At 43.6% G+C, this 27310-nt stretch overlaps 1 protein-coding gene across 4 annotated transcripts in view; it reads right to left on the bottom strand.

The window, feature by feature from the left end:
• Positions 1-4751: 4751 nt before the first annotated feature.
• Positions 4752-27310, bottom strand: part of LOC311298386 (E3 SUMO-protein ligase RanBP2-like) — a 58707-nt gene continuing 36148 nt past the window's right edge. For 2 of the 4 annotated variants that reach the window (XM_084421238.1, XM_084421240.1), the window contains exons 19-24: positions 23525-27254; positions 12217-12410; positions 12027-12135; positions 11062-11151; positions 10154-10314; positions 4752-6136 (exon numbers count right to left, since the gene is read on the bottom strand). In XM_084421238.1, coding sequence (XP_084277364.1) covers positions 10187-10314; positions 11062-11151; positions 12027-12135; positions 12217-12410; positions 23525-27254 — 4251 coding nt within the window. In that variant the 3' untranslated portion in view covers positions 4752-6136; positions 10154-10186. The remainder of the gene's footprint in view (positions 6137-10153; positions 10315-11061; positions 11152-12026; positions 12136-12216; positions 12411-23524; positions 27255-27310) is intronic. The other 2 variants (XM_084421241.1, XM_084421239.1) reach the window with 2 other exon arrangements.

Raw genomic sequence — 27310 nt, 5'->3', positions numbered from 1 at the left:
CTCCTATCAGCGCCGGCTGTGGTGTGTGTGTTCCTCCTCTCAGCGCCGGCTGTGTGTTCCTCCTATCAGCGCCGGCTGTGGTGTGTGTGTGTTCCTCCTATCAGCGTCGGCTGTGGTGTGTGTGTTCCTCCTCTCAGCGCCGGCTGTGTGTTCCTCCTATCAGCGCCGGCTGTGGTGTGTGTGTGTTCCTCCTATCAGCGTCGGCTGTGGTGTGTGTGTTCCTCCTATCAGCGTCGGCTGTGGTGTGTGTGTTCCCCCTCTCAGCATCGGCTGTGGTGTGTTCCTCCTCTCAGCGTCGGCTGTGGTGTGTGTGTGTTCCTCCTATCAGCGTCGGCTGTGGTGTGTGTGTTCCTCCTCTCAGCGTCGGCTGTGTGTTCCTCCTCTCAGCGCCGGCTGTGTGTTCCTCCTATCAGCGTCGGCTGTGGTGTGTGTGTTCCCCCTCTCAGCGTCGGCTGTGGTGTGTGTGTGTTCCTCCTCTCAGCGCCGGCTGTGTGTTCCTCCTATCAGCGCCGGCTGTGGTGTGTGTGTTCCTCCTCTCAGCGTCGGCTGTGGTGTGTGTGTGTTCCTCCTCTCAGCGCCGGCTGTGTGTTCCTCCTATCAGCGCCGGCTGTGGTGTGTGTGTTCCCCCTCTCAGCGTCGGCTGTGGTGTGTGTGTGTTCCTCCTCTCAGCGCCGGCTGTGTGTTCCTCCTATCAGCGCCGGCTGTGGTGTGTGTGTTCCTCCTCTCAGCGCCGGCTGTGGTGTGTGTGTTCCTCCTCTCAGCGCCGGCTGTGGTGTGTGTGTGTTCCCCCTCTCAGCGTCGGCTGTGGTGTGTGTGTGTTCCTCCTCTCAGCGCCGGCTGTGTGTTCCTCCTATCAGCGCCGGCTGTGGTGTGTGTGTTCCTCCTATCAGCGTCGGCTGTGGTGTGTGTGTGTTCCTCCTATCAGCGCCGGCTGTGGTGTGTGTGTTCCTCCTCTCAGCGCCGGCTGTGTGTTCCTCCTATCAGCGCCGGCTGTGGTGTGTGTGTTCCTCCTCTCAGCGTCGGCTGTGGTGTGTGTGTGTTCCTCCTATCAGCGCCGGCTGTGGTGTGTGTGTTCCTCCTCTCAGCGCCGGCTGTGTGTTCCTCCTATCAGCGCCGGCTGTGGTGTGTGTGTTCCTCCTATCAGCGTCGGCTGTGGTGTGTGTGTGTTCCTCCTATCAGCGCCGGCTGTGGTGTGTGTGTGTTCCTCCTCTCAGCGCCGGCTGTGTGTTCCTCCTATCAGCGTCGGCTGTGGTGTGTGTGTTCCTCCTCTCAGCGTCGGCTGTGTGTTCCTCCTCTCAGCGCCGGCTGTGTGTTCCTCCTATCAGCGCCGGCTGTGGTGTGTGTGTTCCTCCTCTCAGCGCCGGCTGTGGTGTGTGTGTTCCTCCTCTCAGCGCCGGCTGTGGTGTGTGTGTGTTCCTCCTATCAGCGCCGGCTGTGGTGTGTGTGTTCCTCCTATCAGCGCCGGCTGTGGTGTGTGTGTTCCTCCTCTCAGCGCCGGCTGTGTGTTCCTCCTATCAGCGCCGGCTGTGGTGTGTGTGTGTTCCTCCTATCAGCGTCGGCTGTGGTGTGTGTGTGTTCCTCCTATCAGCGTCGGCTGTGGTGTGTGTGTGTTCCTCCTATCAGCGTCGGCTGTGGTGTGTGTGTGTTCCTCCTATCAGCGCCGGCTGTGGTGTGTGTGTGTTCCTCCTATCAGCGTCGGCTGTGGTGTGTGTGTGTTCCTCCTATCAGCGTCGGCTGTGGTGTGTGTGTGTTCCTCCTATCAGCGTTGGCTGTGGTGTGTGTGTGTTCCTCCTATCAGCGCCGGCTGTGGTGTGTGTGTGTTCCTCCTATCAGCGCCGGCTGTGGTGTGTGTGTGTTCCTCCTATCAGCGTCGGCTGTGGTGTGTGTGTTCCTCCTCTCAGCGCCGGCTGTGTGTTCCTCCTATCAGCGCCGGCTGTGGTGTGTGTGTGTTCCTCCTATCAGCGTCGGCTGTGGTGTGTGTGTTCCTCCTATCAGCGCCGGCTGTGGTGTGTGTGTGTTCCTCCTATCAGCGCCGGCTGTGGTGTGGGTGTGTTCCTCCTATCAGCGTCGGCTGTGGTGTGTGTGTTCCTCCTATCAGCGCCGGCTGTGGTGTGTGTGTGTTCCTCCTATCAGCGTCGGCTGTGGTGTGTGTGTGTTCCTCCTATCAGCGTCGGCTGTGGTGTGTGTGTTCCCCCTCTCAGCGCCGGCTGTGTGTTCCTCCTATCAGCGCCGGCTGTGGTGTGTGTGTGTTCCCCCTCTCAGCGCCGGCTGTGTGTTCCTCCTATCAGCGTCGGCTGTGGTGTGTGTGTTCCTCCTCTCAGCGCCGGCTGTGTGTTCCTCCTATCAGCGCCGGCTGTGGTGTGTGTGTGTTCCTCCTCTCAGCGCCGGCTGTGGTGTGTGTGTGTTCCTCCTATCAGCGTCGGCTGTGGTGTGTGTGTTCCTCCTCTCAGCGCCGGCTGTGTGTTCCTCCTATCAGCGCCGGCTGTGGTGTGTGTGTGTTCCTCCTATCAGCGTCGGCTGTGGTGTGTGTGTTCCTCCTCTCAGCGTCGGCTGTGTGTTCCTCCTCTCAGCGCCGGCTGTGTGTTCCTCCTATCAGCGTCGGCTGTGGTGTGTGTGTTCCTCCTATCAGCGTCGGCTGTGGTGTGTGTGTTCCCCCTCTCAGCATCGGCTGTGGTGTGTGTGTGTTCCTCCTCTCAGCGCCGGCTGTGGTGTGTGTATGTCCCAGAAAACCTATACATTTTAAGGCCCCTGTCCGGCGTAGCCTCAAGCCGGACACTCATTTGTCCTCCTTTTTGGAGTTGCGCTGAATCGGCCTAAAAAACCCGCTCTAGAATCTTTATTGGGACGCAACAGCATAACATCTAATGCCGTAAGATCCAGCCCGACCTCATGAAAGCGTGTATCTATACCACGAACGGGGTGGTGGTGGCGCAATGGATAAGACACATGCCTTTGGTGTGAGAGACCCGGGTTCGAATCCACTGTGAGACACCCTGAGCAAGACACTTAACCCCTAGTTGCTCCAGAGGCGTGCGACCTCTGACATATAGAGCAATTGTAAGTCGCTTTGGATAAAAGCGTCAGCTAAATGAATTAATGTAAAAAAAATTTATTTCTCGTGCCATTTATATGGCAAAAATGTTTTTTCGCATGCATATGATACGCACTTTATGGCGTGTAATAGACACGCACTCCGCACCCCTAATCCTAACCAAGGGGTTTACAGTGCGTAGCATATGGTTCATCTCAGTGGTCAGTGTTTGAAACAGACATCACAATGTCTTGAATAAATACAAATACTATGAACAAACACTTTTTGCCTCTTCTGTTACACATACTGTAGGTCTACATCAAGATATATCATAGATCACATTGTCTGGCAATGAATAGAGGCTATTTCAGAATCACTGTATCATGACACCATCGACATGATGGACAAAATTAGTAGTTGCGAGTACACCAGAGTCTATGCAATTATTCTTGCCTCACTAAATGCCTTAAAGTGTCCTCCTTTTAGGTGTTCTGGAAATGGCCACCCTAGGGGTCTCTGGAATATATTGATAGATGATGTTGTATTATGTTGAATATCAAAGTTTTTTAGAGAGTTCTAGAGTAAAAACAGTCAAATTAGACCCCAGATTTGACACAGAAGTGCCCTGACGAGTGATGTGTTGTTACTGGTGTTATTTTTTATAAATTAATACTTATTATTAATTACTTATTATATATTGGATGTGTATTTCAGAAATATTCACTTTTCATTATAACCTATACGCTAAGTGAATGAAAATCACTGTGAATTCAATTTGAATTCATTAACATTTATTATTCATTAATATGCTAAAACTAATGTGAGAGTTGTCATAATTTAAATATGTTTATATTCATATGCCTGTATATAAATATAAATACCAGATGAATGTCTTTGACAGGATTGTGTGACCGGTCGTTCTGCGGTGTTTTGAATCATGTGTAGAGGTTTGATGTCCAGAAGAGCAATGAACACATTTCAAAGCATCATCAATATATGAAACCTTGGACACTAAAGAACCGCATTAAATGTAAATCAGTTCAAATGTAGTTCAGTGTCCTTCTTCAGAGAAATATATCATTCTACCACAGGTAATGTGTGTAAGATAAATAATAGAGCAATAAAACATGAAACAACCCTATAAATAACCGACCCAAAGGTAGGGTTCACAACATCATTGAACAGGGGATTGAAGTGTGTTCAGGTGATTATCACAATATCATGTCGTTTCTAAACATTTGAACATGTTTGCTAATAATAATAGAACAAAAAAGTTATTGTTTGATTACATACAGTATAATCAATGTAATCCAATGCTATTATTTCAATATGTCAGCCTTTTGTATGGTGAAGAAGCTGACAGAAAATGATATTGATATACATCTTTAACTGCGAGTCCACCTGAGACACAGAACCGCTGAACTTCTCAAACATGATCACAGACGCTGTAAAGCTCCTAATCTCATCCCAAAACGTCTTTTCAAATCCCTTCACTGATATTTTTGTTTAGAACCTGTTTATAATATTTATCTTATTTTCCACATTTACACAATCTCTTTACACAATTAATGTTCTGTATTGTCTATTTTAAAAGGCCTACTTCAATTCCACACGTTTTGTATATGTTTTGTAAATACCGTAAATGCCCAAAAATCATGTAAATAAAGCTTTGATTCTATATGACTCTATTAGGTGTCAATTAATGAATCAAATGAACATGTCGCACAATATTATTTATTTATGATTTACTATATTAATAATTTCAATTCAATTCAATTCATTCAATAATTACATTTTCACTGGCCCCACAAAAAAAAAGTAATAAATGAATAAAATAGTTATTGTTTTTGACCCATGTGTTCTTGTACTGTAAATACGGTTATGACACACAACATTTTAGATACCAGTGAAATTTAACAATTCTCGATTACAATTTTGATTCCACAGCTAAAACTACTAACTAAAATACATTTCAAAGATTATTAAAGACAAGTAAACAATCAGTAATCAAATAAGAACAAATACTTAAACTACAAGCAATAGCACAAGTAAATAAATGCAATAGAACAGGTTTAGGGACATCGTTCGCTGGTAAAGCCTTCATTCTCAAGGCGGTGGAGATCTTTTACACTGGTACTGGTTCTACTGGTGTCCTGCTGGAGTTCTGATTCAAGATTAACAACAATCCGTCCAGACAGGGACGGAAATATACACACTTTTAATTACCTTATGGAAGATGGATTTATGATGTACTCGCTTATTAAAATTGAAACTTCTGTCATTAATTACTCAACGTAACCCGAAAGACCTTCGCTCATCTTCGGAACACAAATGCAGATATTGTTGATGAAATCTGATGCCGTCGTGATGCTCTCGTGAACGCGCCTCAAGACTGACACAGAAGAGAAGAAATGACTGAATAAAGCACACAAAAGTATTCTCGTAACTTCATAACATTAAGGTTGAACCAATGTAGTCACATGGACTATTTTAACGATGTCATTACTAACTTTTTGGGCCTTCAAAGTGTTAATTAAATATCTGTCAATGGAGCCCGCCCTGAGCCGTCAGATTTCATCAAAAATATCTTCATTTGTGTTCTGAAGATGAACGAAAGTCTTATGGTGAATAATTGTGACAGAATTGATATTTTTGGGTGAACAAACCCTTTAATCAATACATTTATGGTCAATTTCATGTAGGTCATTCCTACGAAGTAGAGAGAAAAAAAGGAGTGACACAAAAGTTCCTGGAACATAATGTCTAACATGAACAGAAGTTTGCCAAACGTAGAAAAGTTTACAACTGTCCACAGTCTGAGACGGTGATGGCTTTAGTGGGTTTGCCGTCCTTAGTGCCCAGCTCTGCTATTCTCTTCACCACATCCATGCCTTCTTTGACGAAGCCGAAAGCCACGTGCTTGAAGTCCAGGTGTTCTGCTTTCTTGAGTGTGATGAAGAACTGCGAGCTGTTGGTGTCTCTGCCGCGGTTGGCCATGGACAGCAGTCCCGGGCCCGTGTGCCTCACGTCGAAGTTCTCGTCCTCAAACTTCCCTCCGTAGATGGACCGTCCTCCCGTCCCGTCCCCGCTGGTGATGTCGCCGCCCTGAGAGATAACAGGAGATAATTCACCTTTACTGGTGTTTAACACTGGTGTGTGTTCATAACAGACCAAACAATCACCTTTACTGGTGTTTAACACTGGAGTGTGTTCATAACAGACCAAACAATCACCTTTACTGGTGTTTAACACTGGTGTGTGTTCATAACAGACCAAACAATCACCTTTACTGGTGTTTAACACTGGTGTGTGTTCATAACAGACCAAACAATCACCTTTACTGGTGTTCAACACTGGTGTGTGTTCATTGGTTAAAGGTGTTATGAAACAATCACCTTTACTAGCAATCGGACATGGCCCTGCGAGCAACAAAGACCACCACTCAGGCGATTGGAAGGAACATGGCTGTCCTAACTGTAATGGAGTGTCATCTGTGGCTGATGCTGATGGATATGAAGGACACGGATAAGTCCACCTTCTTGGATTCTCCGATCTCTTCGACCGGCCTGTTCGGTCCATCAGTGAAGGGCTTTGCTGAGCACTTTACCGAGGCACAGAAAGCGTCACAAGCAATGCGACACTTTCTCCCAAAGCACTTTAAGAAACCTCCGCCTTCACAGACTTCTAAGCCACTGCCTTTTCAACCTCGCCCAGCGGCTGAAGCTCGCCACCGCTCACGCTTATCTAACCGTCGCAGACCACCTCCACCACAGGGACCTTGGCCCAAGATTGTACTGAACCCTGAGCCGCCTAAGCCCTCCTGACCACAAGGGGGAAACGACGATGGTTAAGTCCCGCCGCAGCCGGACCACCATCGAAGCGCGTGCGCACACTTCTCTCAGTTCCCTCATCTCAGGTGACAGGAGATGTAAATATTGCGGCACACAAGCCTGTTCTAACCAAGCGTGCCGCACAAGCCCTGAAAAGTGAAGCCAAAACGTCTCGATCGCCCCCCGGTGACTGGTCCTAGTATAGGTCATAAGCCCCGCCTCCCCGTGTTATTCAACGGGACGTGAGACCAACTAAACAATTCAATTACACTTCAAATATCTCTTTTCCAAAGGTGGTTTCTTTCATTTGCTGTCGTTTTTATCACGCTGATGTAAGTTCAAGTGTCTGTTTCAAAAATAAGTTGGTTTTTAGTTAGTTACGTGATGCGGTGGTGTAACGTCATGATTGACAGCTGTGATTGACAGGTTCTCTGAGCAAAGTAGTCACTGAAGCACCAACGGACATTTTTTCGGGATCTTCGGAGGACTGAGGAGATTGTATTTACTTTATTTTAATAAGCCTCTTGTCGTACTGCAATAAAAAAATTTTTAAAAGTGAGCAGAATGCACTCTCCCTGCGAGAGTGAGGGGGGAGCGTTGATTACGCGGCTTTACTTCCTGCTCACTACTGCGCAGGTCTGGTCCCGAGATCGCTACTGCGCAGGTCTGGTCCCGAGATCGCTACTGCGCAGACTCAAGTTCCAATATGTCAGCGCCATATCGGGACTCTGGCGGCTTCAGTTCTCATCAATGGAAGACAGCGAAGGGGCGTCGTCCATCTTTTTTTACAGTCTATGGTTCTAACACACACACGCCTGCACACAAAACGCTGTTTTACGGCGACACAAACAAAACTCAAAAAGAGCAAATTGTCTGTTGTTTCTCCGGCTGACGCCAACCGTGTTTTAAATGTAGGATATGTGCCCACTACATAGTGCTCACCCCCCCTACACCCCCTAGTGCTCACCCCCCCTACACCCCCTAGTGCTCACCCCACACCCCTACATAAACACTGCCCACTCAGTGTCACAAACACACTCAGGACTCCCCTTATCCCCCCACATATGTAGACCAGGTGCCCACAACAGCTACTTGGGTTCTTCCCTGCATACTTCCTACTAGGCTCACTAATGTGTTGGCCTGGGGTAATTATTACTTTACTCTTCTTTAGGGGTGTAACGATATTCAAACCGAACCGAGTTACATATCGCGATACTCTCATGGCGTACCGAGGACGCCCCGCCCCCTGCCCAGCCCCGGCTCAATGGACCTCATGTCTTATGTGTACACAACGAATACAGCCTTATAACCTAACCACCATTAACACCCTATAATAGCAAGCTCCGTATTTTGTTACTTTGGATAATAAGCAAGGTGTAATCTTTCAAATTCTGTCTATTTGATCACAAAATTCAAACATTAAATGTCGTGTTGGCGCTCTTTGATGTGGCGTGACAGATCACCGTACTAGCGCCTCATTTAAAGCGGCAGCGCAGAGCGCGAGTAAACGCGATTCTCTTCCTCAGGTACAGAATAAACATGAATGGACACCCCATACACAAAAGAATTATATTTGAAATATATTTTGTTGGATATGTTTTGGAATATATGCAAATATTTGAAATTGGCCCAATAAATATATTTCATACTTATATTTCATATATTTTTGTTATATTTCAGAATATATTTCAATGTATTTGGAATATATGCCACATATATTTTTGACACTTTTGGGGACACGTACAGAAAAAAATACATTGAAATATATTCTGAAATATAACAAAAATATATGAAATATAAGTATGAAATATATTTATTGGGCCAATTTCAAATATGTGCATATATTCCAAAACATATCCAGAAAATATATTTCTTTTGTGTATGGGACCTGAAGGTATGTTAAAGGATACAGTATACTTACTGAAAGGCATCATAACTCGTGTAATCAATCGATCAGTGTTTCAGCAGCGGAAAGACGCCAATAAAACGCTTAGTTTGTCTTAGTTAGTCACCTTATATTTACCTCAGGCAAGTCGTTCAGTGCCCACAGCTTGTTGGTTCCTAAATCAACTCTTACACTAAATAAATGCACTATATTAGCCTATATAATATATTTTACTTAACATGTTAATGACTGATATCTTGATTATTTAATGTAGCCTATGTTTTAAATATCTGTCATGAAAATAACAGCAACTGTGTAAATATTTATATTTCAATAACAAATTAGAGTAGAAAACATAAGTTAATGAGAAAACTGCCTTATGTGTAGTTTACATGTTTTCATACAATGTGTTGAATGTTGATTATTATATATCTAAAAATAAATAATATCTGAAATTAGGCTAAAAGTCTAGGCTCTGTTGGTAACCTTTAAGGTTAAAGTTAGTATGTGTGGGCTCCCTATATAGTTTACAGCATTTACAACATACAGAATTTGTTCATAAAAAAAAAAAAAAGAAGCAGCAATTTTAGCTTTCTAAACCCCCCACCCCACTGAACCGAACCGAACCGAGATGTCAAAACCGTGGGGCGTACCGAACCGTCAGTTTTGTGTATCGTTACACCCCTACTCTTCTTATAAGCCCGGGCCCTGGGTTGGTGGTTAAGAAAGTTGTTTTACATTGGGTTCCCGTAGCATAAGCTATGTTACGCAATACGAGAGTACTCTCGAAAGGGAACGTCTCAGCTACTAGCGTAACCTCGGTTCCCTGAGATAAGGGAACGAGTATTGCATAACCTGTCGTGCATTGTGCTCTGATCTGGGGATCGCTTCAGTCGATGAAACCAGATAACCTATGGTGAAGCGGGACTTATATAGCTATAAGCCACTCTCCTTTTGGCGGGCTGTGATGCGTGATGGGCGCCAAGCGACCTCATTGGTTCGTATGTCTCAGCTGCCTCTCCATAGGGTGCAGCAGCTGCCGCAGAGCAGCCAATAAGCACGAGCTGTTTCGCTCAGGTCTGCTTGCTGCAGCACTGCGTTTCACATTAAAGGAAATTAAAGGATAATTTTTGGCTTCAATATCCTCGAGAAAAGGAGTTTTCCAATAGAGTAAGCTAGCTTACGCAATGCTCGTTCCCTCATCTCAGGGAACCGAAGTTACGCTACAAAACCGAGACGTTCATTCATACTCATAGCCGGATGGGCCCTCGTGCTGAAAGTCCAATAAATCTAAATAAATCCCTTATATGAGATATAAAACTTTGTGATTTCATAACTGCACTTAGTCAAATCGCAAGGTTTATTTACGGTATCGTGCGGCCCTGGATTAACCTCACACACACTCACCTCTGGCAAAGACACGATCGGCTCAAAGTGGATCTACTCATTACGGGGAGATTCTTCATCACGGCCCTCCTCTTCTCCTTCGTTGTGTGCTTCACCTCCATTTCGCTCTGGTGCACTTCCAAAGACCATGGCTCCAGCGTTTGGCCATTCAAAATGATCATCTACAGAAATAAACGTGTGTGTGTGAAAAACACTAAAAACATCACACTGCCAGCAGCAGTATGTACAAACACTTCTGTTGCATGCTGATCGCTCTCAGCACACATGCGTCATTTGGTTTACCAAATGAACCAAATCCTATATACAAGTACAAACATGAAATGTTACAAGATTTATGTAAAACAAGTAATTCCCTACATTGCAGGACGCGCGCAAACATCAGAAGAGCATGCTCAGAAAGCTCAGACAGTGAACGAATACTGAATTTAGTTTTTCATGTTTCATGAGATGGAGCGAGTCGACCGAAAGAGAACCTGAAAAACAATGTTTATTTCATTTGTATCTTTGTTCTATTGTATTTATTTGTAATTGCTTGTAATTGGATTAGTTGTCAATTTTTTATTACGGATTACTTGTCTTTTATCATGTTTTAAATTTACATTAATTAGGCTAATAGTTTTTGCTAGAGAATTGTGAATTGTGAACGAGAATTGTGATATTTCACTGGTAACTAAACATTTGAACACAAGCAGGCTAGTCGAAAATATCCTCAAAAAATATCAAAATATCATGTGCTATTAAATTAAAGATAACATGATAGGAGCAATAGATATGAACAGTGAAATTAACAGAAGCTCCTTTAAATACATTTTAAAAGGCATAATTAGATGTGAAAATAACTGAAGATAGAAATATTTGCTAAATGAATTAAGCTAACTAATCTGATTCACAGTAAACAGAACACTCACCTTTTGGGGCAAGAGCAAATTCTCCTGAAGTCTTTGCCAAGTCTGCAAATGTACACACACTCTCGGATGCAAAAGCAAAAGGAAGACCTGCTGGAGAAGAGCAAAGACGTCAGACGAGAGCGAACAGAAGCATTCAGAAGGAAATGCTGCTCGAGTTTGAATGAATGTCCCTGAGCTTCACTCTCTGACCCCGGGCTGGACTTCATTCCCACATATTAGAGAAGCGGTGGTTATTATATTAGCCCACCTCCCCATATAAAACATATCCTGTCTGATTAGGGCTTACAGATGATGGTGTATTATAGAGAAGAAACTGGTTCAACTGGTATAATGGTTTCAGAGATGTTTTATCATTTCTATACTGGGGAAAGAAACTGCAGCATCCAATTCACATAATAAAAATGTTCCTTATTTTTGGTTAGAAACACTTAACTTGCATTAACCTGAACCAAAGTAATAACGGTCTTATCGTCGTGTCAGTGTGTGTTCATTCAGTGAGTTGTTATAATCAATGACCGTCTATGCTGCAAGATGAATCTCTTATTTATATTGTGTTTGCACTGTGTAATGATGAAAGCATTCATCAGACGTCACTGTGATTGACTCTCTTTAATGCAACGAGATGATCTAAATCTAATGCTGTAATCAACACCGTTCACAATAGATCATCTCTGCAGCTGTAAGAGTAGAAGTTTAGTTTTCAGAAGAGCTCCACGTGTGGTACTTATTTCATATGCAAAGTTGTCAGCCAATCACAGGCATGTCTCCTTTCAGTTATCAAACGTGTCAGCCAATCACAGGCAGTTATCGGTGTTCTGGAAATGGCCAGAATCCTTCTTTAACACGACAGATAAACGTCCCTCTGCTGCTCTGCTCTTAGTCTCTAGCCGTTAAACTGGAGTGTGTCCAGGGCAGCGCTGCTGTAGGAGTGTAGCGCTGACCCGAGCATCGGAGGACACCTGTACCTGCAGTGGAGCTGGACTCGCTCTCGCTGCTCCTCTTCGTGGAGAGGTCAATGGGGTCAGTGCTGCCGTCCGCAGGAGGCTCTTCCGCTGCTGCATCATGGGAAGGCCTCTGTCCAGAACAAGACACACGAGTCCACATGAGTCCGACTGCTTATCACGTCTCATGTCACTGTTCAGAAAGTCCTCTGACCTGAGCGTGCTGCAGTGTGTGTAGCTCTGCGCTGAAGTCGTCGGGTCGCTCGGAGTCGGAGTCGCTGCTGACGCCGCAGAGGAAGGTGGGCGGCAGCTTCAGGCGTCTGGCTCTCTGCTCCTCGTCTGCAGTCGGCTGCTTCTCCCACACTAGTGTGACCTCAGAGTCTGCAAACACACACTCTCCATCAGAGTCTGCAAACACACACTCTCCATCAGAGTCTGCAGACACACACACTCTCCATCAGAGTCTGCAAACACACACTCTCCATCAGAGTCTGCACACACACACTCTCCATCAGAGTCTGCACACACACACACTCTCCATCAGAGTCTGCAAACACACACTCTCCATCAGAGTCTGCAAACACACACTCTCCATCAGAGTTCGCAAACACACACTCTCCATCAGAGTCTGCACACACACACACTCTCCATCAGAGTTCGCAAACACACACTCTCCATCAGAGTCTGCAAACACACACTTTCCATCAGAGTCTGCAGACACACACACACACACACACACACACACTCTCCATCAGAGTTCGCTAACACACATACTCTCCATCAGAGTTCGCAAACACACATACTCTCCATCAGAGTCTGCAGACACACACACACACACACACACACACACTCTCCATCAGAGTTCGCTAACACACATACTCTCCATCAGAGTCTGCAGACACACACACACACACACACACACACTCTCCATCAGAGTCTGCAGACACACACACACACACACACACACACACTCTCCATCAGAGTCTGCAGACACACACACACACACACACACACACTCTCCATCAGAGTCTGCAGACACACACACACACACACACACACACACTCTCCATCAGAGTTCGCTAACACACATACTCTCCATCAGAGTCTGCAAACACACACTCTCCATCAGAGTCTGCAGACACACACACACACACACACACACACACACACACACACACTCTCCATCAGAATCTGCAAACACACATACTCTCCATCAGAGTTCGCAAACACACACACTCTCCATCAGAATCTGCAAAAACACACACTCTCCATCAGAGTTCGCAAACAGGTCTTACTTCCGGGCGCTGCTCTGTGGCGACCTGCTGTGTTTCACGTGCGCTGTCTGAGTTGTTTGTTTGTTGAGTGACTGACTGCCGTTGTTTATTTTATTTTTATTATTATTTTTTTGGCTGCTGCTGCGTGGTGCACAATTCGCAACAATGGAGTTTCATGGATGGATTTTGGGAATTGTCATCTGGATTCTAAGTATTAATTTAATTTGTGCACTAAGTGCCGAAAACGCCGCTGGCGGGGTTGTTCGGTATAGCCGTGAATTCTTACTACAGTATAGTAAATTTGCGGAGACATCATCTTATCATCGCATACCAAGTTATTTACAACCTCCACAAGATAAGACTACTCAATCAAAAAGAAACCGGAGACGAGGAAAGAGAGGTGGGATCCACCAGAGACTAAAAAGAATGGGAAGTAAATTACCCCTGCCCACAACCTTACTAATGAATGCCCAGTCCCTGAGGGGTAAAATGGATGAACTAACAGCAAATCTACGGTACCTAAATGAATATAGAAATGCTTGTGTGTTAGCAATCACAGAAACGTGGCTGAATGAGAGTACCCCGTCAAGAGAGGTTGAACCAACTGGCTTCACGGTGTATCGAACGGATCGCGATCCGGATATCACAGCTAAGTCACGCGGCGGAGGAGTTTGCTTTCTCGTTAGGGACAACTGGTGCAGACAAGTGGTGGTAAGAGAATCTCTCTGTACTCCTGATATCGAACTACTGAGTGTATCACTCAGACCATTCTATCTCCCTCGGGAGTTCCCACAGCTGTTTTTTACTGTTGTTTACATACATCCGCTGGCAAACTCAGCAAAAGTCTCTGATGTGTTATATCAACTCTCACAAAGACTCGATACTCTGTCTCCTGATGCTCCCAAATTTATCTTAGGAGATTTTAATAATTGCTCCTTAAAAAACTGTCTGAGAACTTATTATCAGTATGTGAACTGTTGCACCAGGAAAAATAAGACACTGGACAAATGTTATGGCAACGTCAAAGATGCCTTTTCTGCCTCGACGCTACCTCCCTTGGGCAAATCCGACCATGCCGTTGTTAATCTTCGACCAAAGTATCAAAGGCTCCTTGGAAGAGAAAAGCCTCAGATTAAGACTGTAAAAATTTGGGATGAAGAGAGTATTATGTGCCTTCAAGGATGTTTCGATTGCACTATGTGGGACATATTTGAATCCCCTGATCTGGACATTCACACAGATGTGGTATCTGATTACATACATTTTTGTGTGGAGTCAGTTTTACCCACGAAAACGTATAAAGTATTTCCAAATAATAAACCGTGGGTATCAAAGAAACTTAAACAACTGTTAAATAAGAAGAAGGTAGCATATTATAATAATGATGTTTTAGTTAAAAGGGATATTCAAAGGGAAATTAAAAGACAAATTAAGGTAGATAAGGCCCTATATAAACAAAAAATTGAGGCTAAAATGTCACAAGGTAATTCAAAACAGGCATGGCAAGGTGTCAGGACGATGATTAGTGTACCACATAAAGGACAAGGAACATATAATACAAATATAACGATCACAGATAGCAAAAGTAGGGATCTGGAGTTAGCAAATAAGTTAAATAATTTTTTTTCACGTTTTGAAGGAAATAGTGAGAATATTAACAGGGATGAGGAAACTTTATTTACATCAACTAATAACTTTATCATCAAAGAGGCAGATGTAAAGAAAATGTTTCATAGTTGCAATATTCATAAGAGTCCTGGGCCTGACAGCATCTGTGGACGAGTATTAAAAAACTGTGCTGAGCAATTATCCACGGTTTTTACTTCCCTATTCCAAAGATCTTTAGATCGATGCATAGTACCAACTATTTGGAAAACTTCACTAATTATACCCTTGCCTAAAATCAATAAACCACTAGAGCTCAGTGATTATCGACCAATTGCACTGACCTCTTTGGTGTTTAAAAGCTTTGAAAGGCTTGTTAAAAGGTATGTAGTGTCAAAAACTCAGCATCTATTGGACCCTTTACAATTTGCCTATCAGTCAAATAGGGGAGTAGATGATGCAATTTTAACATTGTTGCATATTGTATATTCACACCTTGAAGATTCCAAAAACCACGTGAGAATCCTATTTGCGGATTTTTCATCGGCTTTCAACACAATATTGCCAACTGTGTTGGTCGAAAGATTAACCACAGAGTTTAACCTGGATGGGGGACTGATTATGTGGTTGCGGGATTTTTTAAGGAATAGAGTACAGAGAGTGAGTGTGGGTGGATCAATGTCGGAGAAACAAATTACTAATGTCGGATCCCCACAAGGCTGTGTCCTCTCACCCCTATTGTTCATATTGTATACAAATAACTGTATAAGTGCACACTCAGGCAGATTTTTTATCAAATTTGCAGATGATACTGCACTAGTCAGTCTCCTAAAGGGGGACGAGGACAGTCACGGACCTGTTTTAAATGAATTTATTTCTTGGTGTGACATGTCAAACCTCAAGTTAAATATTTTAAAAACAAAGGAGATGTGCATTGATTTTAGGAAGGAGTCCTCAGTGAGTGTAACCACTATCAAAGGAGAGCCAATACAAAGTGTTGAAGAGTATCTTGGGGTCATCTTTGATTATAAACTGAGGTGGGATAAATGGACAGAGGCTGTGAACAAAAAAGGACAGCAAAGACTCTATTTCCTTAGAAAGATGTTGTCATTTAATATAAATGTCTCAGTCCTCAGACTTTTTTATAATTCTTTTATTGAAAGTGTTTTTACATTCTGTATCACTTGCTGGTTTGGAAATGCCACAGTGAAACAAAAGAGTTCAATTAGGAAAGTTTTAAGTACAGCGAGCAAACTAATTGGTATCCCTTTGAGAGGGTTGGAACAAATTTATCTAAACAGATGCCTCAGTAAAGCAACAGAAATCACAGCAGACAGTAGACACTTTCTGTTTGATAAATTTGAGAGATTACCTTCCGGGCGAAGGTTTAGGATGCCAGCGATTTTTAAAAACAGGGGGAAAAACTCCTTCCTGCCACAGGCAGTAAAATTGTTGAACAAAGGTAATGCAGCTGCATACTGAGCGGGTCTCAGTGATGATTTTGTTTATTTTATTATTATTGTCTTTCATTCTCTTTTTTCGTATTATGTGACGTGTATTGCTGGTGTTGTATGTGTATGCGAGTATGTGAAACGCAAGCAACAAAATTTCCCTAAGGGGATAATAAAAGTACTCAACTCAACTCAACACACACACTCTCCATCAGAATCTGCAAACACACACACTCTCCATCAGAATCTGCAAACACACACACTCTCCATCAGAATCTGCAAACACACACACTCTCCATCAGAGTTCGCAAACACACACACTCTCCCATCAGAGTCCGCAAACATCCAGTGCAAACATCTGGGGCTGCTGAGCGGGAGCAGCCCAAAACTTTACACCGTGCCACCCAGAAGCAGAGCGTTGCCTCCCATGCTCCCCCACAGCAGAAAGGCTGGGGACAGGGAGGGCGCTCTCACCCGCAGTCTTCGAAGGGTAAGACTGATCTGAGGACCGTCATTATCTCTAAGAAGGCTGCGGGGTAGAGGTCCTGATGCCCGAGGACTCAGGCCAATGAGGGCAGTCCCCCCCGGAGCGGAGCGGTCAACACCTCATTATACGGTGCCCGTCTTCCTTCGTGCCCTCAGTGGACCGTTCTGCCAACCCAGCCACCTCGTGTGCTTCAGGGCGCAGCCGGAAACGTAGTGGTCTTGGGATGCCCACCCCCTCCGAGGAGGGCTCCAGAGCAGTCAGTTCGGTCGTTCCCTGCCGGTTCGCCGTTACAGGGCGTCGTGCTGATTGCACAACAAAAACCAGAAGCCAGTCACGAGAGGCTGGTACCACTAGTAGAATATTTGGCAGCGTGGAAGCTACTGCCAAATGTTTCTCGTTGGGTTGTGCAGACCATAGAACATGGGTATCAAATACAGTCCGGGTCTCACCCGCCCAGGTTTATGGGGGTCCTATCCACCGTTGTGGGCCCCGAGCAGGTTCTGGTGATGGAACAAGAAGTGAAAACCCTGTCAGAGAAAGGGGCCATAGAATATGTACCTCCCTCCAACAGAGAGACCGGGTTCTACAGCCGGTATTTCATAGTTCCAAAGAAGGATGGGGGGTTGCGTCCCATTTTGGATCTTCGAGTGCTACACGAGTTAGTCATGCAACTAGAGTTCAAAATGTTAACACTGAGACACGATAGATCTCAAGGATGCATACTTCCATATATCCATCCTTCCATATCACAGGAAGTTCCTGAGGTTCTCTTTTGGGAGCAAAGCATACCAATATCGAGTTCTTCCATTCGGCCTAGCACTTTCACAAAATGCATAGATGCAGCTCTGGCACCTCTGTGCCTGCAGGGTATTCGCATCATGAACTACATCGATGATTGGTTGATTCTGGCTCAGTCGCATCAGTTGGTGGTTCTGCATCGAGATGTCGTCCTCGCTAACATGAAAGAGTTGGGGTTATGGCTAAATGCCAAAAAGAGTGTGCTTTCTCCACTACAGAGGACCACTATTCTAGGTGTGGTGTGGGACTCAATGTTGATGCAGGCATGCCTGTCACCGGGATGCATAGAGTCCATCCTTTTAGCTGTGAAAAGTATAAAGCTAGGCCAGTCACTCACTGTCAAACAGTTTCAGAGACTGTTGGGTCTGATGGCAGCAGCATCCAGCGTGATACCTTTTGGACTGCTGTACATGAGGCCCCTGCAGTGGTGGCTCAGGATCAAAGGGTTTGTCCCGAGGGGCAACCCCTTTCGCATGAACAGGGTTACGTGGCGATGCTTACGTGCCCTGGTTATGTGGAAGAAACCTTGGTTCCTGTCCCAGGGTCCCGTGTTGGGAGCTACTTGTCATCGCAAGATGCTAACGACAGATGCCTCTCTCACGGGAGATGATCCCGTCTGGAGATGTTGGCTGTATTTCTTGCTCTAAAGAATTTCCTCGCAGATCTCAGGGGCCTATAAAAATCACCAGGGGGGTTTGCGCTCGCGTCCGCTATGCAAACTGAAGCACCAACTCCTCCTGTGGTCTCAGGGGAAGCTGCTGTCACTCAGAGCAGCTTATATCCCTGGGGCCCAGAATATAGGAGCAGATATCCAGTCGAGACAGGGGCTAAGGCCCGGGGAATCGAGGCTCCACCCCGAGGTGGTGGAGCAGATATGGAGGGTGTTTGGCCAGGCACAAGTGGATCTGTTTGCGTCTCGAGAGACGTCTCACTGTCAACTTTGGCTCTCCCTCACGCATCCAGCTCCTCTCGGACTGGATGCGATGGTACAGACGTGGCCGAGGCTACGTTTGTATGCATTTCCCTGGATCGCTCTGCTCCCGAGAGTTCTGGAGAGAGTTCGCAGGGACCGGGTTCGCCTACTTCTTACCGGTCGAACCAGTTCACCAAATGTAACAGGTACAACAATTCTCGAGTCAACAGTGCACGAACAGTTTCTTTCGGACATGTTCAACATACTAAGAACAGATGAGCTGCAGACACTGAGCATGCGTGATAGCACCGTCTGGAACCAAACTTTCTTTCGGACAACTGATGCTGTGCTGATATATGAGCACGGGTGAACCAAGGATGTGAATGAGGGGGCGAATTTGCCGGAATGTACGTTTATTTAATAACAAATAAAATGTACTAGAGAATGCGAATACAACTAGTTTTATTAACATGCAACAACTGTTCAGTCAAAACATGTCAATGAAAATGAAAAATGAAAATATGTTTTTCTATTTACTATTGTGTATGCACGTTATATTTTAAGCTTTATGAGCTGGATCATGGTTTCTGTAAAAAAGTTTATGATGACTATATTTCCTTTAAATCTTTAAGGCGTGTGAAAGATCCACGTTTGCACGTTGCCTATATTGGGTGCTTTTGCAAAATGTAAATGTAAGAAATGTGAAATTTGTGTCAATAGCCAGCCCTACCGAACAATATTTGGTCGTCATTGAAAAAGCAATTCTACAAATGTTATCTGCAAAAGGCAACTAAGTCAAAACCTAATGATTACATGATTTCTTCTTTATTTCCAACTGTTTATTTGTTCTGAACATTCGTTTCAAATTACGTTGATGTATTAAGCTGCATAAATCGAAATAACTATAAAACAGTGGTGTTCTAAATCTTTTGACACCCTTCAAAATATACATGTGAACACTCTTAACATTTAAAAGCAGACATTCACATGTCATGAATATGAAGGAGGTTTTATGCATGTTTATGACAACTGTCATTAAGGGTAGTGTTGAAAACTTTTATTCCTTCATCAAAGCAAAACCAGGAGACGTTTGGGATCTCGTTCAAGTAGAAGTTATTCTTTATTGAGCGTGCTGCAGGTCTTCCAAAACAGTCTGTCTAATGTAACTTTACATATTGTCTTATAGGCATTTCAGTGGGCTGTCCTTAAAGGTGCTGACCTTACACACAGCCTTAGAGATGATCACTAAATCTAATCATCTAAAGACAATAGAGGCAATTACCCCCAACTGACTTCCCCAAATGGTATAAACACAAATGGTCACGGGAACTAGGACTAGGTAAACATTCACACACAGTTCAACTCTTAGTTGGAAGATCAAAGGCTAACAAAACCCCTGACTATTACAATGTTTAGACAGCTGACTTCTAATCAGTAAATTGATGCCATCATGTACACCTTGAATGCCCAATACAGTGTAGTTCACCTTAGTTTTTCATGTGAAATTATGTAAGGAAGTAGGATCAGCAGATCTTAAACATATTCTTAAATTTGTAACCCTTCAGTAGTTAATGACAGTTCTCATTTTAATGCAAATATGACATTGTGTGAGATGTCTTTGTTATGACACCTTGACATAAACCTATACATCATAACCTGTCAGTGTCTTTGTCATGACAACTTGACATTACTAAGACAACATAACCGGTCATAAATATGTCATAAACATGCATAGTCCTGTCATGATTATGAAGGTGTCATGTCAGTCTTATGCACACCCCTTCAAGTAAAGTGTTACCCAAGTGGTATTAATCAACATAATTTATTGCGATATTTTAAGAGAAATGTTTTGATGTTGTCATAATTGTGCAGGGCTAACTCATGTTTTGTGTACTCTATACCGAGTCTTCTCTCAATAGACCGTCAGAAAAACGTGCCACATCTGTTTTAATGCAAATTCTATTAATACAATGCAGTGGTCAAGATACATGATAGGGCTGCATTATTTCTCTCTAAATTGTAATCATATTCATTTTTAAGACTGAGGGCCCTATTTTGACGATCTGATATGCAAGTATCAAACGCAAAACGCAATAGCTTTGTGGGCGGATCTCGCTGTTGCTATTATACTGGCGGGATAAATGACTCTTGCGACGCAAATCTAAAATGTGTTGGTCTGAAGTCGCTACATTACTCATAGGTGTGGTTTGGGAATAACGTGCAATAAACCAATCAGAGCATCCGCGCACATTCCCTTTAAAAGCAGGCGCGCTTGTTCCATGGCGGATTGATATTTTAATGGCAGAATTGCCGGCGCACAATTACTACATTATTACTACAATCAGCCTGAATAATTTGGGTAAATGTGTAAGCTAGATTTATGCCTATTTTTTCACATCTTTTCATAAGAGAAATCCTCTTCTCCTGAAAACGGTCTGAGAGGTCCGTTTAAAAGCATGTCCCCTCTGAGAAATAAGTCTAATTTCACCACAATATCATCTGAATGTCTCGAATAACGCGCCACTGACTTTAGACTCGTTTATTTCTGGTCAGTGGAGGAATTATTTTGTGAAACTGCAAAATAGCACCAGTGAACGTTTGCGCCGGAACACGCTCCACTTTCCGATGAACCGTCCCGGGAGCGCAAGTTCATTCCCTAATATACCGACGTGCGTCTGTGGAGGGAAAAGCCCGCCGTGCGGGCAAAAAATCTTGCAACAGCCTATTCCTATAACGACACTTGTTGGTGTCACAATTCTAGATGGGAAAACAACCTTACAAGACATTCACTGCTGAAAAATGTAAGGACTTTGAAGCCACTGGTCCACTTTAATTGTAAATTCTACTGAAGTTTCAGACAAACATCTAAAGGTTAGCCAGTTTTAGAACATGCAAACATTTTGATTGAGGAAACAATGTTTAAGTTATCACATCATTCAGCCAAGGTCAGGTCTCCCGGCTCATGCCAGAACTCTGTGTGCCACAGTAAACTGTGACCTGAAATACCTGGGGCTTCAAACTGGGTGGCTGATGTGCAGCTCCAAAATGCCATTGGGATTATTTTTTAAAAGCCTAAAATCCAAACCCCCCAAAAAGTTACAAAGTTAGTAAGATTTAAAGATTATTCTTGTCAAGGACTTGAATTTATCTCAGTTACTGAGTGGATGGTGAAAATCAGTCTCTATACGACAGAAACATGGGCTTAATGACATCAGCTGTAAAGGAGACATTTCAGAGGCGACAGATTGCAAAGACATTTTTTTCTTCCTTGGGAAAGCATACACCAATGAACAATGCCCAATAATATCATGAACTTGCAAATAAACCATGAAACCGAACAACTAGAATATAAACTAGGGATGCGTTTAGCTCCAACCTTTATTAAACACACCTAAATCAACTAATCATTATCTTTAGGACTACTTGAATTCCAGGCAGGTGTGTTTGCCCTTACGAAAAGAAAATATATTTCCCAATATATGAATGATCAATATATTTAATGATATAACAGTATATTTGAAAATATACAGAATAATATATTGTTAATAATTAATAATATAATTAATATAATATTAATATAATTAATAATATGTAACGCAAAGCAGATGATCAGTTCTGCATGTGATTAAATCACTCAAAATCCTCCCGTGATCAACCCCCTTTTAGTCTCTGGGACTTGATTAAATTACAGGAATCCTCATTCACAAACACCCTCTATTCTCTTGAACTGCGACATTCAGAGCAAATGGCATCCCCCGAGAGACAGAGACACTCTCATCCCTGGACATTGTGGTCAAAAATCACCCTTGCCAATGTATTTTGAAATGTATTTGTGTTGTGTTTCATGGTCCCTATACGGCAGACCGCTATAACTAAGTTTTATGGTATAATCAAAAGTGAAATGCTTAATAGTACGAAGAATCATGTAACTCTTTGTTATTAACTGCCAGGATCACGATCCGTGGTATCATTGTGTCCAAGAAAAACCAACGGTGTTGAATTCTTAACTCAAAGTATAAAATTATGCATTCTGTTATTTATATCGTTTATAACAGATTTAAATCCCCGCTGTACCTCTATCCAGAGGGCTTGGCTTAAGTGAACAAAGAAGAGTTTGGCGCCACACATCCGCCCAAATGATTGGTCTAGGTACGTGAGGAAGGCGTGGCTGGGTTCCTTCATAACACGGAAGGTTATTTGTCGGTGTTACAGACCGTTAGGTTTCTATACAGAAATTATGCACAGTCTGCCGGACGGACACTTGCGTAATCACTGAATAGTGAATTATATCCAAATTCCCCCTGATTAAAGATATAATTTCATCTACCTATATTAATGGTTGATACGAGTAATCGTGTTAATTATTAATATAAGGTGAGGTTTGATCTATTCCTTATTTGGGATAATATAATGTGTATGCGATATTAATATTCATCATATTATAAATATTTTCCTCAGTTGAGTATTAATTCCCCATAACAAAAGCCATTGTCGCTACAAATATATTACAATATATTGATTAATACATAAGGAATTGGTGCTTTTCATATATTGAAAAATATGTGACAATATATTTACTAATCTATCATAATGTATATAATTGTATATTCAATAATACATAGATGTATGTGTGTGTGTGTGTGTGTGTGTGTACGTACAATACATTAACATTTATATAGGTACATGTATGTGCAATATGTACACAATAAAGGATACAACTTTGTGAAAATTACATGTAATGCTATTTATGTATTCATTTATAAATATTTTATATGAATCAATATACATGGTCCAAATATTGTAGTATATTGAAAAATATCAGCACTAGTTTCCCACATATATATTCCCGTGTATTTTTGTTCCGTAAGGGTGGAGCAGGGTTGGAACTAAAACTGGACGGTAACCTCCTGAGAACAGGGTTGGACATCCCTGATCTAAACTAAGGGGTCTAAACAGTTTTGTTCATAAACTATGGGCCACAGAATATAGCTTACCTGTTGGGATGCTGAAAGGATTCCCAATGGATGGCTGACTGGTCACTTCCTGTCCAGAGGTTTTCAGTCTTGAGGCACTCGTTTCCTCATCTTTTGGACTGGGAATTTTAACAGGAGATTTCTCTTTTGATGACAAAGGGCTCCCAAAGATCTTCTGCACAGAGTCTGACCCACTGACAAACCCTGTAACAAGGTCAACGTTCTCAGGCATCTGAACAACTGACTCAAACTGAATATCGTCATTATCCTCTGTTTTGTACATTTCATCTTCTTGATCGGCAGATGTGTCTGTCTTGGAGCTGGAATTCATTTCTGTAAACAGCTGCTGGCCAGCTCCTGGAAAGCCTTTGAAAGTGGGATCCTTCTGGCCGAACTGAAAACTACCCTGTGAAGAATTTGCCAATTCTGCGAAACCAAAGGAGTTAGGCTTAACGGTAAGGAGGGGATTATTATCGTGACTACCAGTGTCTACGGGCTCATCTGAGGAATTTGGGATTGCCTCTTTTTCCTTCTCTCTGTTAAGTTCAGCAATATCCTTCTGGCCAAACTGAAAACTACCCTGTGAAGAAATTGCCAATTCTGCGAAACCAAAGGAGTTAGGCTTAACGGTAAGGAGGGGATTATTATCGTGACTACCAGTGTCTACGGGCTCATTTGAGGAACTTGGGATTGCCTCTTTTTCCTTCTCTCTGTGAAGTTCAGCAATATCCTTCTGGCCAAACTGAAAACTACCCTGTGAAGAAATTGGCAATTCTGCGAAACCAAAGGAGTTAGGCTTACTGGTAAGGAGGGGATTATTATCGTGACTACCAGTGTCTATGGGCTCATCTGAGGAACTTGGGATTGCCTCTTTTTCCTTCTCTCTGTGAAGTTCAGCAATATCCTTCTGGCCAAACTGAAAACTACCCTGTGAAGAAATTGGCAATTCTGCGAAACCAAAGGAGTTAGGCTTACTGGTAAGGAGGGGATTATTATCGTGACTACCAGTGTCTATGGGCTCATCTGAGGAACTTGGGATTGCCTCTTTTTCCTTCTCTCTGTGAAGTTCAGCAATATCCTTCTGGCCAAACTGAAAACTACCCTGTGAAGAAATTGCCAATTCTGCGAAACCAAAGGAGTTAGGCTTAACGGTAAGGAGGGGATTTTTATTGTGACTACCAGTGTCTACGGGCTCATCTGAGGAACTTGGGATTGCCTCTTTTTCCTTCTCTCTGTGAAGTTCAGCAATATCCTTCTGGCCAAACTGAAAACTACCCTGTGAGGAAATTGCCAATTCTGCGAAACCAAAGGAGTTAGGCTTACTGGTATGGAGGGGATTATTATCATGACTACCAGTGTCTATGGGCTCATCTGAGGAACTTGGGATTGCCTCTTTTTCCTTCTCTCTGTGAAGTTCAGCAATATCCTTCTGGCCGAACTGAAAACTACCCTGTGAAGAATTTGCCAATTCTGTGAAACCAAAGGAGTTAGGCTTAACGGTAAGGAGGGGATTTTTATTGTGACTACCAGTGTCTACGGGCTCATTTGAGGAACTTGGGATTGCCTCTTTTTCCTTCTCTCTGTGAAGTTCAGGAATATCCTTCTGGCTGAACTGAAAACTACCCTGTGAAAAATTTGCCAATTCTGCGAAACCAAAGGAGTTAGGCTTACCGGTAAGGAGGGGATTATTATAGTGACTATCAGTGTCTAAGAGCTCATCTGAGGAATTTGGGATTGCCTCTTTTTCCTTCTCTCTGTGAAGTTCAGCAATATCCTTCTGGCCAAACTGAAAACTACCCTGTGAAGAATTTTCCAATTCTGCGAAACTGAATGAAAAAGAGGAACTTGATGGTGCAGTAGAGGTCTTGCCTTTTATATTTGGGTTTGCTGCCTGACATGCGAGACACTGCCTAGCTGTACCTTCATTTCTTACCAGGCAAGTGTCACAATCCCACTGTCCCTCTTTTTTACCAAACATGGCAGCTAACTCAGTGCTGCAGGGGGCTTTGCAAGAAACGCATTCAGTTGCTGAAGCCTCATTCCTCACTAAGAAGGTGTCACAGTCCCACTGACCCTCTTTCTTGACAAATTGAGAGCCAAAACCAGAGCCAAAAGGGAGTGCTGGAGTTGCTGACACTTTTGCATGTTGTGGTGCATCAGCCTGAATAGTTTTCTTATCAGCCTGAGCTGCAAGGTCAACAGATGTTACTGCAGCATCATTTGATCCAAATTGAAAAGAAACTGGTATTTGAGACCCAAATGCTAAGCCCATTGAGCTGACACCAGTGTCTCCAGTAAGTCCAAAAGAAAAAGATTTGGCAGGAGGAGCCACAGGCGCAGAGCCTTTGAGTTCCTCTACAGGTTTGTTCTTTGCTGTAGAAGGAGCTGCACTGTTGCAGGCAACACACACTGCAGATGTGGGAGCGTTTCTTGCACCGCACACATCGCAGTCCCATTCACCCTGCTTCTTGGAAAACAGTGTTTTAAGATCCATTTCTTTGGATGAAACCTGAGGCTTCGGAGTTTCACATTTACTTTCCAACTGTTGGCCTTGTGGGGACTCTAGAATGAATTTTTGAGCCTCCTCAAATTTGAATTTAAACAGTGCGGCCTCATCCGCAGTTTTAAAACGAATGGCCAACTGCTCAGTCTTGGGCATTTCATCTGCATAGTCCATAGCATACCACACCCAGGACTTGTCAGATCCAGCATTTGGTTTGAGGACCATATCTGCAGTGATATAATGATTAGCACAGATTTTGAGAACCTGTTCCCTCCTCATCAACAGACGAACTTTCCCGGATGTTCTGTGTTTTAGAATTTTGAAACTTCCAATGCCCCTCTCCTTCCATTCTTTAGTCTCAGGGTCAAACCGGAAGAGTTTTGCTCTCTTGCAGAACATCTCCTCTTCCTCCTCCTCACCAGTTTTCACATCAACCTTATCAGGAAGAGGCACAATGGGCTCAAAATGAGGTCCATCCTCTTCCTCTTCCACGTGGGTGCTATCATTATCACTTTTCTCTTCCTGAGCCTCTGGATTTCCTAATACTGGTTTGGTTCCACTTGCAAAGCTAAATCTTTGGTCAGTGTTGCCAAAAATATTAATTTTGCTCTGAGCAGCATCTGTGAATAAAACCCCTGTGGCACTTTTACTCCCAAAAGTAAAGACTCCACTCTGGCTAGGCGGATGCACTTGGGTCTGATGTTTCGGTTCTGATGGTCCGTCCGCTTTGGGAGGAATATCTGACGTCAGAAGTCCCAAGAGGCTCTCACTATTTTTCATCTGAGCAGAGGAAAAGGTGAAATCACCATCATTGGACTTGAAAGTGGAGTTGAACTTGAATGCAGATATTGCTGATGTTGATGGGGCACTGTCAACCCCCCCAAAGTTTGGAACCTTAGGAGGTTCACCTGTGAACTGCGACCCAAGACTCATCTTGGGGTCAACAGTCTTGTTTTCACTGCTCTTGGATGGCTGCGTAGATGTATCAACACATGGCTTAGTGAAATATCCAGGCTCTGGCAATGTTGGATTGACTGTAGGTTGAGGAAAATTGTGACTATAACACTCTTCACTGTATGGAGAGAGTAAGGATGTAGCTGGTGACTCAAACCGGATGGGAGCACCAAAGACCTGCTCTTGAGGATATATGCATGCAGGAGTTGACTGAAGAGGTGGTGTGTGTGTTGATTGCTGGTAGGCATACATATGCTGCTGTGGAGGAAGACGATTCATCCCGTATACTGGGCCCTGCAGAGGTAAACACTTTGTAAATACTTTGATATTGATTCTGTGCTTTTTCTTGG

The sequence above is a fragment of the Rutilus rutilus genome (assembly GCF_951802725.1).
Source record: "Rutilus rutilus genome assembly, chromosome: 10".
Taxonomy (NCBI): Eukaryota; Metazoa; Chordata; class Actinopteri; order Cypriniformes; family Leuciscidae; genus Rutilus; species Rutilus rutilus.
This window is presented reverse-complemented; position numbering and strand designations above follow the sequence as displayed.